Source organism: Tachypleus tridentatus, chromosome 13 (genome assembly GCF_004210375.1).
Source record: "Tachypleus tridentatus isolate NWPU-2018 chromosome 13, ASM421037v1, whole genome shotgun sequence".
NCBI lineage: Eukaryota > Metazoa > Arthropoda > Merostomata > Xiphosura > Limulidae > Tachypleus > Tachypleus tridentatus.
In genome coordinates this window covers 170,452,546-170,466,915 of record NC_134837.1, presented here as the reverse complement: position 1 = coordinate 170,466,915, position 14,370 = coordinate 170,452,546, and the positions used below count along the sequence as shown (strand labels likewise).

At 35.1% G+C, this 14,370-nt stretch overlaps 1 protein-coding gene and 1 pseudogene across 3 annotated transcripts; one reads left to right on the top strand and one right to left on the bottom strand.

Annotated features, from left to right (window-relative positions):
- Positions 1–71: 71 nt before the first annotated feature.
- Positions 72–13,282, bottom strand: LOC143239184 (uncharacterized). 3 transcript variants are annotated; one of them, XM_076480050.1, is made up of 3 exons: positions 13,183–13,282; positions 6,251–6,518; positions 72–1,167 (listed from the first exon to the last, which is right to left on the bottom strand). In XM_076480050.1, the coding sequence occupies exons 2-3, from the start codon at positions 6,252–6,254 to the stop codon at positions 500–502; spliced, it is 672 nt and encodes a 223-aa protein (XP_076336165.1). In that variant the 5' UTR covers positions 6,255–6,518; positions 13,183–13,282; the 3' UTR covers positions 72–499. The 3 variants fall into 3 exon arrangements, with proteins under 3 accessions (XP_076336165.1, XP_076336166.1, XP_076336164.1); XM_076480051.1 differs by lacking the exon at positions 13,183–13,282 and having other exon boundaries at positions 6,279–6,586; XM_076480049.1 differs by lacking the exons at positions 6,251–6,518; positions 13,183–13,282 and adding an exon at positions 4,434–4,670.
- Positions 6,616–14,370, top strand: part of LOC143236371 (potassium channel subfamily K member 18-like) — a 19,083-nt pseudogene continuing 11,328 nt past the window's right edge.

The following is a 14,370-nucleotide window of genomic DNA, read 5'->3' as shown; positions in this document are numbered from 1 at the left end:
TTCCCCACTAAACATGTAATACATAAAAAAGTTTTAAGCAATTAAAGAACTTAATAACAAAAACTGGGACATCAGAGAAATAATGTTTTTTAATTCATCACGAATTACAAGCTGATGGAACATTTAGAAAGTAAAGGTTATATAATGTTTCATATTTCAGACATGACAGAAAGAAAGGTTTAACTGTTTTTATTTGAAGATAAAATTCCGAGATTTCGAGCAACAGTTTTGCATTTCAAAATTACTTCTTCATGCATTAAGTGATAAGCCATGATAACAATTGCTAACCCTAGTATCATGTAAAAACTGCCAATAATCAGCTTTGTCTGTTCGGACTGAATGTTTTTCTCAAATTTGTATGATCCAGGAACGAGGTTACCGAAACCAATTGTACTTAGTGCAACGAAACAGAAATATGCACCGTTCAAAAAACCCCAGTCTTCCCCCAAAGAAAATATCATGGCTCCAATGAAAATATAGGCAACGACAAAAATGATTACTACGTACATAGGAATATGTTTTTCTTGATTATGATTGACATTGTTTTGTTGTTTAAAAGAGCGACATCAGAGTGATTGAGTTTAGTGGTGTAGTTAGTAAAAGATGGAGGAAGCGACGAAGATTTCGCATTATTACGTCGAGCATAGGAAACTTTGTTGGAAATGTCGACACACAGATTTTGTGATTCTTCAACCACTCGGTTAAGTGTTGTCATTTGACAACTATTTTCGTTACATCCAAGGCTCATTGCTGTCTGATTATTTCCCGACCAATCATTTATTTTTTCATGACTAATTAAGTTATTGTACTCATTTAACTGATCAAAAGTTGATGACTGGCCACTTTCAGTTGTCTCTTCAACAAACCGCTGACCAGAATTCCACGATTGAATATTCTCCTCAATACTTGCTTCGTCGTTCGGAAAGGATGAACTGCTACTTGGCATCTGTTTTCTTATCATCATATTTATTGCTTTTTGAATCTTTCTGAACTGAATTTGCTCTCGACAGCGAACACAAAAAACATGAAAATAGATGAATCTGAAAAGTCGAGAAAAATAGTATCCAATTTTGGTCAGGCACAGAAACATCAGAGGGATTCCTATGATGGAATAGAATATGGTCACTACTTTGCCAAAGTTTGTTTTAGGTGCCATATTCCCGTAACCTAAATATAAAAAGGCAAAAGTACATTAATTATTAGTGACTTTAGTTTAAATAAGTTATACATTAATAACTGTTAAAACATATTTGTTTTGTGACAATGTTTGATTATTACTAGACAAATTAAAAAAGGACTATCATAAATAAGATTGAAATAGCTGATATTTTTGACTTCACGAATAAATAAGTTATCATAGTATTATGAAACGTAAAAAATTACATCACAAGACAACAGGCATAACCTTACATATTAATGTTCGTAACGAAATCTGTACATTGATCGACATTTAGATCAGTCCCTGAGATCAAGAGGCATTTTTAAAATGGCGTCACGTTGGTTAACAAGTGTCTAGAAAATGGTAGTAAGATTTTCTGAGAACTCATTTGGGTTAAAATTCTTTTCCATTTAGAAGTATATCAAGATAAAACATAAACATTGTCAGTACACGATACAAGCAGCTTCTGCTTGAAGCTTTGAATATTAAAAGGTTTATATAATTTAAAACCGAAAACCAGCCCGATTTTATAATAGAGTTTTTATAACTGCGTGCTCTGCCATTGACCATTGTTGCTTCCTAAATAGCTTTCCATGCGATGCACTAAAATCTTTACCATTATTCCCGAATTGGGTGGGTTCTGTTGAATTATTCGGTGCAAAGAATAATGAAAAATTCAGTTCACTTAATTATAAAGAAAATGTTTTATTTCTTCGATTAGTAGTTCTACAAGTTAGCTTAGCTAATGTTTACTAATAGGTTCAAGTTTTCATTAGACACTAACACAATAATTGTATTCGCTAATTTTTCTCGAAAGGTACGGCACTTCTTGCATCTCTCTTTTTTTAAAAAAAATTCAAAATTCAAACTCAACATTCACAAAACTGAAGGACCTGGCTAAAAGTAACAGAAAATTTATTCAATAATCATTTATTCCTATAACACATAACACACTCACAAACCAACAATGATATACTATAGACTAACCTCTTTTTATTTGGCCCAAATCATTACCCAAATTTTCAATAAGGTTCTAGTGAAAATTTCCTGGGCCTGTCATAGCCTAGCGCGTTAAGGCGTGCACTTCGTAATCTGAGGGCCGCGGGTTCGCGCCCGAGTCGTGCCAAAACATGCTCGCCCTTTCAGCCGTGGGGGCGTTATAATGTGACGGTAAATCCCACTATTCGTTGGTAAAAGAGTATCCCAAGAGTTGGCGGTGGGTGGTGATGACTAGGTGCCTTCCCTCTAGTCTTACACTGCTAAATTAGGGACGGCTAGCACAGATAGCCTTCGAGTTGCTTTGTGCGAAATTCCAAAAACAAACAAACAGAAAATTTCCTCTGTTTAAGCAACAATACAAATATCTAAACTAAAACAAACAAAAACATGGTCTGTAACATAATGTTTTAAGATAATACACTCTGACTGATTTAAGTAGTGTTATGATTATTAACCTGATAGTTTGAACATTTTGTTTTTGTTACTTAACATATTGAACAAAAATGTTTCTACATATGGTTTTAAAGTTGGCGCTGATGTCGTACAATTTTACGTGTTTTACTCCCTCTATATAAGTTGTCTTAAAAACGAATTTACAAGATGTGTTATTAAATAACAAATAATACTAACCAACGTGGATATGTATTCTACTTTGCAATAAAACAACGTACATAGGGAAGAGTAGTTTCATTGTATCTGTATTTTATATTAAACTATTTGATAAACAAAGCTTAATAAGGACGTTATTTCAATGATTTAGTTATGTAGTGCCATATACTATGTTGTTAATAATATAAACGTTTGTCAAAACTTGTATTGTTGCTTTAACGTAACGTGATGGACGCGTCCTAAATCTACGGAAGTTTCTCCAAAAAGAGAGAGCAGTGAGTTAGATAGTCAGGCAACCAATGAAGCAGCTATTGAAAAAAGCAAGTCGGCGTATTATTTAGTGAGTTTGTCTGTTATTGTTAGCCAGTTAGTTAGTCAGTGACTGAGCTCGTTGTTTGGGAAATATATAGTTTGTGTTTCCATATAGAGGTACGGACGGGATAAATCATGTAAGTAAAGTTTGGCTAGACGTTGCTTATTTGTAAAGTTAGGCTTATTGGTAAGCGTTAATTACATTAGCCGTGGAATATGAAAATGAATTAATAAAACGCTCTGACACCATTAAATTAATTGCAATTTTTATTATTTGTTTCATCAAATGATCTAAAAAACCTACTTAACAACGGAAATCATTACAACTATAGCAAATCGAAAATAGCTTTGTTCAACTTTTTTGTTGTTGTTAAATCTCGCACAAATCTAATGATGCCATTTCAAAATTAAAAAGCTGGTAATAGCATATATAATTAAGTATAATGCCCTTAAATTATTAACGGGCATATGAAGACCACGGAACAAAAATATTTTGCTACTCTAGCCCAACCACATGAGTAATGCGAAAGTGAAAGAATGCTCTAAATTAAGAACTAGATCCCTGTTTTTGATTGTTTCTGGGGTTATTATGTCGGAGATATGAGTGTGAGAGCTCTAGTTGTTGATTCGGGGTGGGGGTCTCAAATACTTTCATGCTGGTCTTATTTGCAGGTAGGCTTTTAACGAGTGTAAATATGAGAATGGCCCCTGGATCCCAAAACTATTGAGTTTGTGCATCTTTCTGTAGACCACTACGAGTTGGAACTGAGTATAATAAAACAAGGTACCTGAACACGAAAGGTCGGCATTTCACATGTCTCACAAATGGACCACTAACAAGTTGGGTCTGAGTTAATTCAGAAGGAGTACGGTGGGATTCAAGCCCTGAGGCAGATATCCCGACTGCCTTACCAAAAGGAGTCATTAGTTATTCGGTGTTTTCGGTTATATCAGCTTTACAGAATTTAAACGCAAAACCTAAATGTCTTTTTATCGATTCCTGATCAAATATTGGAGACGAATAACAAACGTGCGTTCTGTATTGCCAAAACTTGCTTGTATTTGACAGCGAAAGGCGAGTTCGTTGTGGCTAATTTGGTGTTAGGTGTTAAAGCTTACAACACTCACGTTGAACACAAGTACTTCCTCGTGAATGTAACGATGTTTACAAATTATAAGTTTTTATTTGCTATTTTCTATGCACTATTTATGCTTGTCTTGCTAAAGTTACTACTGTTTAATGTTTTAATATTCATATTTTAGAGGTAAATTCAAGCAAAGAAAACAACAACAGAAACTTTACAACACAGGTTACTTCTGTGTAAACAAATTACATATTTTGAAAAAAACTAACCGATTTGAACATGTTGAAGAAACAGACTGCCCGGCATGGCCAGGTGGTTAAGGAACTCGACTCGTAGTCCGAGGGTCGTGGTTTTGAATCCCCGTCACACCAAACATGCTAGCCCTTTCAGTCGTGGGGGCATTATAATGTTACGGTCAATCTCACTATTCGTTGGTAAAAATGTAGCCCAAAAGTTGGCAGTGTGTGGCGATGACTAGTTGCCTTCCCTCTAGTCTTACACTGTTAAATTAGGGACGGCTAGCGCAGATAACCCTCGTGTAGCTTTACGCGAAATTAAAAAAACAAGAAAGAAAAGACACAGACTTCAAACGAAAGTAACTTGTTATTTTAAAATATGAAAATCAGCAATAACAAGTGAGTTGTTACAATTTAATTACTTGTGTAGCTTCGAAAAGTTTACAAGTTTTTTTCTCTCTCAATAAATCGGCGAGTCTTTTATCAATCCTAAAATGAATCTAGTTTAAGTCTTGCATACTTTTGAATGAACAAAAACAACAACAAAAATTCTAGCTCCATTTGAAACTAATTGTTCTGAAAACAAAACCAAAAAGTTAAATATAATGGGATACTTTTTAAGCTCCATGGTTAAAGGGAGGGTAAAAGTATTCAAAGGAAAAAAAAAATGCGAGAGAGAAAACGAACAATTAACGTACTGGAAAGTTGTTAGTGTTAAGATGAATGAATGTGGTTGGTAAAGAAAATAAAATTATTACTTGCAGTAGTCAGTATTAAGATTAATTTTCTTGGGCTATTAGAAGCAAGATATTTATCTCTCGTTTTAATAAATTATTAGAAGTGAAACAAACTTTGACGAGACCAAAAGGAAATATGGAAGCATCTATGGTTATTAGGGCTATAGGAAAAATAAATAATTAGAATAAGTGACAACTTCTATGACTGGCATGGCCAGATGGTTAGGGCGCTCGAGTCGTAATCTGAAGGTCACGAGTTCGAATCCCCGTCACATCCAATGTGTTCACTCTTTCAGCCGTGGATGCGTTATAACGTGATGGTCAATCCCACTATTCGTTTGTAAAAGAGTGGACGATAGGTGGTGATAATAGCTGCCTTCCCTCTAGTCTTACACTACTAAATTAGGGACGGATAAGCTCATGTGGCTTTGCGCGAAATTCAAAAACAAACAAAGCAAAATCTAAAGTAAATAACTACTGCTGGTTAGGTATAATGTGAGCAGACAAATACCTGTAAAGATGAAAATACTAATTAAATATCTCCAGATAAATTAAAATACATGTTTTTTTTCGATGTATGTAGGAAAAATGATTTGGGTTATTCCAATCACACTTGTTGGTCATATGCAGGATATTTGCTTCCAGTTATTGCGTGGATGCTGGCATAGGGATATATTCTCAGTAATTTTTATTACTTACATCTGTTTGCTGCACAACTTTTTACTAAAATAAACTGCATGCGTAAATTTGGTATTTTTATACCACGAAAGTTTTATCTGTGGCTGGGTCGTAGCAACTCACGCACCATTGTGTTTATTTGCTGAGATAATAAATAGTTGATATGGCTACAATAACATTAACTTTTAATTAAAAGTTAATAAACTACGATAGGATGAAAGTATTTTGTAGGTCAAGACGTTTCAGGAACCTGCTATTTTTAAGTTGTTTGTCTCGTGCCAGCTTTTCTAACGAGCAGGAAAACCATACCCTTTTTTTTTTTTTCACTTAAGTTCGGTACATTCTTTCACGTGTTGGTTTTAACTTCACGAGTTAAACTTTGCCAAACATTTCTGAGAATGATTTAAAATTAATGTTTTCGAACTCCATACTTACACATGGCTTAGAATTTCTGAAAACTTACTCTCAAGAATGTGCCGCCAGTTCCGAAAAGCTTTGTCTTCATCCGCACTGAACCCTAAACATTGAGCCAGGTTATTGCGTTGTATGACGTCAGACAGCAAAGAAACTACTTCATTCGAAATAGACAATAGGTAGTTGACGTTCTTTCACGTGGTCTTTTACCGTTTTTATGCTTGGTCTGTTCGGTTCTTTTGAAGCGAACTGAATGATTGCTATTATTTCTCCGGAAGTTGGGTTTATTCTGTGAAAATTAAATTATATCTTTTGAACGATTCAACAAGAAATTCGTCTTTCTTGAATGTAATGAGAATCGTAAAGCAACAGAAAATGCATTCAAAATGTTGGAGAAGCACGAAACTGTTCTTGCTGATGCACATAGTTTAAGTCTAAAGAAACTTACGTAATTAAACTTTCACATCTAAAAATTCATAAAAAATATATTTCATGACATTCTCTATGATCTACCTATCTGTTATGATGAATGCTGATATTACACTAGTTCTTAGTTTTTATGGCATAGATTTCATTGTCTACGATTATGTTAATGAGTTTTATATTAAGCTTGAATAAGAAGTTTTGGGAAGTCTAGTTGCTGTTATTCTACTAATAAAGAAATTAGTTTCTTTTATTTAAGCTATTTATAGATATTTTTACGTTACATTCTCGATTTCGTCTAACATTACATACTTTATTACTGCAGGTATATATATATTTAATATTATTGTGTACAACATTATTTAAATGCAGTTTTGATATCAGATACCCCTGGGTTTCAATACGTTCGGAGCATATTGATAATGTCATATTTCTATGTCTGGTTTTAATAAACTATTTATTGCACAAGAGATTCATGTTTATGACCGTTAGAGTTGAAGTTACATTTTCATGAGCCTAGGTGGGTCTAAATTCATCAAATACATAGTATTTCTTTTTTGTATTATTGCTGTCAGAACAGCAGAGGTATCGCATTCGTCCTGTGGGTGGACTCAGCAGATAGTCCGATGTGGCTTTCCTATAAAAACCCTTCCTCCACCTCATCCTGTAGATATTGTCATTAGGGTTAGACCGTTTCAGTGACAGTCGGAGATGTAGTTACAGGCAGTGGTGTAATTGGAACAGACATATTATACTATCCACAGTTAGAGTATCGTAGTTACAGTCGGAATTACTGTCGCCAGAAGCAAAATATACAATCGGAGTTATTGACGATAGAAACAGGAACTTGCAGTAACAGGTGGAGCCATAGTGGTCACAGGTAGAGCTTTACATTTACAATTAGTAACGGGATTAATGCCACTGGCGAAGTTACCCTCTTCAAAACGAACTTCACTGTTAAAACATGATATTCCAGGTTGAGATATCCGTTGTCACATGTGGAAGTTTGAGCACCTTAGATAGAAGTATCAATGTCATAGGTAAGAGGTGTAAGGCTTGCGTTACAGAACCACTTCTATTCTGGGCAGAAATACCGACGATAACTTAAAGCTAGTGGTTTCGCTTCGTATGATGAGATACCATTGTTATGGTGGAAAAACTTAAAAGCTACAAGAGGAAGGATTCTTATTTTTTGTTGAGAGATTTTACTGGCAGAAGTGAAAGCACCAACAAATCAGGTGGACATATAACTAACTGTCTCAAGCTGTTGCTCTCATAGAGCAAAGTTTTTGGTATTATTCTATGGTAAATCGCTACAACACTAAATATTATAAGTAGAGTAATAAACGAAAAAGTATTCAGTAGGTACAGAACTTATATTATATGTCGTAGTTCCTGAATATTGACGGTTATAAAACTAATAATGCTGTTTTCAAAACTATGTTAGAACTGACAAAATAATGTGATATAAAATCGGAGTAACTTGATGCCTTAGTATCTAAACAACTACAAAAAGGATTATATTACATCTTATAATAACTGATATCATTTCGAGGCGTTCCACCTTGGTACAGCGGTAAGTAATCGGATTTACAATCCTAAAACCAGGGCTCGATTACCTTCGGTGGACTCAGCAGATAGCCCAATGTGGCATTGCTATAAGAAAACACATACACACTTCGAGTCCTAGATCTGACTAGCTATAAAACTTATGACACTTCATTCCCCAGATCCCAAATAACTACAAAACTGATAACACTTTGTGTTAGAATTCTCGACAAAGCTATAACTTGGTGATAACTTTATGAATTAGTCGCTAGGTAAATATAAACTTGAACCATAAAACTCATCGTTTTGTAGTTCCTAAGCAGTTATAAAATGACAAAATTTTGAGTTAGAGTTCCTAAGTAACTACAAAACCAAATAAAACTTAGGGTCGAAGTTCCCGAGTAAATATAAAAAACTGGTAGCACTTCGTGTTGTAAATATAAATAGCTACACTGATGACATTCTGTGTCCCAGAACTTGATTAGCAATAAATTTATCTTATGGTCTTGATTTCCTACTTTATGAATAATTATGAAACTAATGACATTTAATGCTGTAGTTTCTAAGTAACTTTAAAACTGACGAGTCATTGTGTTATTTGTCTTGAAAAACTAAAAAAATGATAACACTTTGTGTCGTAGTTCTTAAACTACTATAAAATTGATAAAACAATGTGTCGTATTTTTTAAATAGCTACAAAACTGATAAGATTTTATGTCGTATTATCTAAATAACTATACCACTTACAATACTTCGTGTATTAGTTCCTTTGTAATTGCCCCTCAGTGGCTCAGCGGTATGTCTGCGGACTTACAACGCTAAAAACCAGGTTTCGATACCCGTGGTGAGCAGAGCACAGATAGCCCATTGTGTAACTTTGTACTCAATTAAAAAATAATAACACCAACAACCTTTGTAATTATTAACACCAACAACACTTAGTATTCCAGAAATAACAGTGAAACTAATAAGTGTTCGTGTTTTAATTTTGGATTAAAGCAATGACACTTCTTGCAGTGGTTCTTGAGTCACGATAAATCTGATAACCTTGGTGTAAGAATTCCTAATTAACTATTATGCTGATGTCATTATAAAGGATGAAAACTTATAACACTTTGTGTCGTTGTTCCTGAATAATCGTAAGAATAATAAAACTTTATTCTATTTCCTGGACAACTATAAAATTAATGATCTTTTGTGTTACAGTTCGCAAGTATAAAACATACAGGTAATCGTACAGTGGTTACAGAGTAATAATAAATTTCATGTCACAAGAAATATAAAAATTATTGACTGAGTGTTGGGTTCTATTACACAAAGCAACAAGGCCATCGGCACTAAACTGTTTTGTTTCACGCAAAAGAAAAAGGTGTTTGTTTTTGTAATTTCGCGCAGAGCTAGCTGTCCTAAATTTAGCAGTGGAAGACTAGAGGGAAAGCAGCTAGTCATCACCACCCACTGCCAATTCTTCGGCTGCTTTTCTTATCCATTCAACTCGTAATTTTAGGGTCGCAGGTTCGAATCTCCGTCGCACCAAACATGCTCGCCCTTTTAGCTGTGGGGTCGTTATAATGTGACGTCAATCCCACTATTCGTTGGTAAAATAGTAGCCCAAGAGTTGGCTGTGGGTAGTGATGACTCGCTGCCTTCCCTGTTTTCTTAGCGGGCTAAATCAGGGACAGTTAGCGCAAATAGCCCTCGTGTAGCTTTGCGCGAAATTATATAAACCCACAAAGAAACAAACTATACAGTGCCGACCTTACCATTGGCACTTAAAAGACAAACTATGATGTAAAATGTGTTGAAAACGATGCTGCCGCTGGGAATCACAGCTGTGGAACGAAAGGAAACCTTGGGCAATTCTGACGTAAGTTGCACATATGTCACACGTTAATTCCTCGTTAAAGAAATAAATATATATATCAAAATTGTGGCATTGCGAAGCCTTGCCAAGACGGCTTTTTATCTACGTCTCTTACCCAAACTAGATGGTCAAACAACGACAGTAGGCCTTGTCAGGAAAAGCTTACTGTAATGTTGTTCACCCAAAACTGTAAAATCTACCTTGTTGTACTTCTTAAGTAACTATGAAACTGGCGACTATTCGTGCCATGTTTCTTGAATAACTGTAAAAAATGATAACACTTTGTGTCGTATTTTTATGTAGCTATAAAAACTTGTAACATTTTGCGTCTTAGTTCCTAAGTAACTGTAACACTTATAATACATTGTGTATTAGTCCCTAAGTAACTATATAAACTGAGTGTGCGTAGTAGTTCTTAAGTACCTGTTAAACAAATTAATATTTTGTGTTGTAATTTCTAAGTAGCTATAAATGTTACATATTATACATATATTTGCCGCCTGTGCGGTTAACAATATATTTCATTTCACCCAACATTGACTTCCAACTGATCTGAAGCTTTATCTTGATAAATGGCTTGAAGTTCACACAAGGGAAGGCAAGACTACAACAAAACAGATTAAATTTGCTGTGGTGTCATCGAGGTCATTTCCACGAATTCCAACATGATCAGAAATCCAGAAAAACGTAACACAGGAGGATAAGAACCAGGTATTGGACAATCACTTCTGAATATTCAAGAGTATTTGGTGAAAATTAGCATTAAGCAATTTCAGAGCCTTCAAAGAGCTACATGAAATGGTGTAAATTGTACAATTACTTTACTGCTTTGATTTACACAGTTTGGAACAAGTGAGATAGTATATAAGTCAACAGTGAACACAGACCCTGTGAGCAACCATAGAGATGCAAAAAGCATGACAGATTCCACAGAGTCAAGTTATTTGTAGCCATCCATAAAAAACAGGAAGAGAGGGGTTTGTGAAGAAGAAGTCAGTATTTCCATTAAGTAATAAGATTACATTAATTTGTAAACAGTACAACATCAAAACACGATGGAATGTGTGGCAAGAACCGAAACTTCACAGCATATTCAAAATAAAGTTTCTAGCATCTGAAGTGAAGTGTGATCTCATAGGATTCAGTGTGCACTCTCTGGACCAAAGAAGTACGAAAAACTGTTGTGCAAAGCCAAGGCTCCTGATGACACACATACTCTAACGTCCTTCCAGTACAGCTTTTGGGTGAATTACAGAATAGAGATCCATATTCAGGCTTAGATTGATTGAAAGCATGAAATCTCTTTGTCTTAACACCTAGCTGCTCCCTATTTGTAGAAGGGAAGAATGTAAAGAATGTCCAGTGCCCTTGTACCCTTGATTTTAAGCTGCTTAATGTACGGAATAAATGCCACTTTCCAGTCAAAGAGACGTCCTAGGATCTTTAACTCAACCATCATTGCAGAACCATCAAGGTGGAATATGAAATGAGACTTCAATTCCCACTGATGCAAAAACACATGCAAGTGGTTTAAGTGACAAGAATGTGGTCCACTAAAAGAAGTGAATGAAGCTGCTGCTCGATATACCTTATATTTAATGATTGACGGGAATCTGGATCACCAACCCACAGGCTGTTTGCAATTTTAGATGAAATTGGTCAGTGATGGTATTGATCTTAATGCTGAAAGTGTGACACTCAAGACATAGCCCTTAGTGACTCAAAGTTCATGTATGAAGGATCAGTATAATGTTAGCGTCACACGGGTATGAAATTATCTTTTAACAAAATATTATGAATAGAAAATGGATGACTGATCATGCAACACATATGAATGGAGGTTCTGTAAGATTCCAAACTTTCACGTGTTATCATGAGCCTTCGTAGGATAAAAAAGACAGAAACAATATACTCGCTCTTGAAAAAGCTGGATGTTGAATCAATATTTTATGGTGGATTACTGTTTGCAAAAACAACAGTAGGTGAGTGAAAACTTATATGGATAACTAGTCAAAGCAATAAGTCGATAATTAAAATAAATCTTGGTGTCGTTTCCAGACATAGAAAAAGGAATGATAACAGTTCTATGCCATGCATATGCAAAACATTTCTCTTGCCAAACTTGATTTAAAACAGCCATAAGACGATGAAGATGTGCAGAAGATATATGGTGTAACATCTCGTTTAGCCTAATTGATTTGTTGCCAAAACAACATAGAGCAATTTGAAGTTTCACTGGAGAAAACCGTCGATTACAGTCATGGATACTGTCAGCTTGAGAAAAAGGTGGTGCTATTGTTGGACCATGTTTTGATGGCCACTAAGGCAAGGAAAGAGGTGTGTGTGCTAGAATGATGAAAAAGTATTCTCCATGAGTGTTAGCAATATCTTATAAATCACCAACTTCTTGGCGATTAGAAAGAAAGAGAGAAACAAAATAGGATATATATAATTCTCATTAACTTTTTGAATCTTGTTACAAATGACCATAGAACTTTGGGTGGAAAGACTCTGAAGACGAACCTAATCAACATTTGCTTTCGACTTAGATGTCTGACTTACTGAGCATGTACAAGAGCTTGCTGAAAGGCCATGTGGTTGGGAAGAATGAGGTATGTCTGCAAGATATCTCAGGCCTTCATTTGAGTCTTCGGTAGTCGTTAGCATTTAAGAGTCTACTATGAATAAAGATACCATGGTAAACATGTTGAGGTGTTAGGGATTATAAAAACAGATGCATGGACAATATAGTCAGTTACAATCATCTTCTACTTTCCAGAAAAAATACGTAACAAAGAATTGGAACAAAGGGATAGATTGATTGCAGTGAAATATTTATATGAGACATGAAAATAAGTATAGGATCCAGTATCGAAGAGAGAAACGTTCCACATATCGACATCAACATCTTTACCCTTTACCACCCCAGATTGGATGATGCCTACTAAAGTCTTCTGAAATGAAGAAGAGCAATGATAACATACCATCAAAGACTACCTGACAGATATTTCCTGGTGACAAATGAAATGAACAAATTTTAGAGTAAAAACCAGTGGAAATATATTTATTAACAGTCTTCAATGATGTACTGAGTAGTACAATTGTTGAGGCTACATACTGGTCAACCAACAGTGTTACATATTCATGAACTCCTCCATCACATGGTCTGTCTTTTCTTTACAAGGAAACTTCCAAAAGAACGTAGTATCAGCAGCTTTAAGGAGTGTCGTCTGTAAAGAAATACACAAGATGGTAAAGATTAACGAAGGCCATAAAGTAATGTAAATTAGAGCATAAATATCGACAACTATTTTGCCCTTGAAGAAGAAAGTTAATCTTTAGAAGACGCTGGAGTTATAGGGTTTTTATTCATTTATATCAAGACTTCTTAAACTTACATGTTTTTCTAATATCATGAACGTATCGACAAATTTTATTAGAATATCCATTTTTACACAGAAATTTGCAGAATTCTAGGTAAGGAGCTTTTTTGTTCAGTTTATAATCACTTTGTTCTTCTAGTTTCAAATAAGTCATTTAACCTCTATGTACCTTTGTTTATCTCATTGAAATAGGTTCTCGTAGGTGAATGTGATTCCAATGAATGAGGAAGTAATCACATAATAGTCCCAACCCTTGGATGCAGTGAAAGTGGAACTAATTACTCACTATTGTCAGTGGTTGGGATGATGTTGAAGTGGACAAAGACTTGTGCATTGGTTTATCTGTGGGGGATATAAGACCATTAACATAGAGAGAAAGAAAGGCTATATGGATGGAAGGGAGAGATCTGTTTGCGTTTTTATTGTGACAGTGTAACAGATTGCAGAAGTATATCTTCAAATTAGAATAGGGGTCATCATCCTCCGTGCCTCAGAAATACGAGGTCTTCTTTTTCTTCAATCATTTAGTACATGATTGAGAATTAGAGGGATAAAAACCAGAATGGTTGACTCAATGAGGTTTTAACTGAGATTCGTTGCTATCATGGCCTTTGTCTGAGCAAACTGTTAACAATTAAGATATCATAGAGGGCTTCAAGGTTTGATTGAGTAGTTTAGATACCCTGTCTTAACAGTGGCAGGATGACAAGGTATAGTGAAGATTAAAATCAGAACTCTGGTTGGCACAGATATTCATTGACTGCACAGACGAGTAAGATCTACTCTATTAGAAATTTGAACGAGATCCTCTTGATGAACTGAAAACAATATCGAGAGTAACATCAGCATGTTGACTTTAAGAGGTGCTTACTATCATGCGGTCGTGATGTTTCTAGCAATAATTCCTCAGATATCGTAATTTC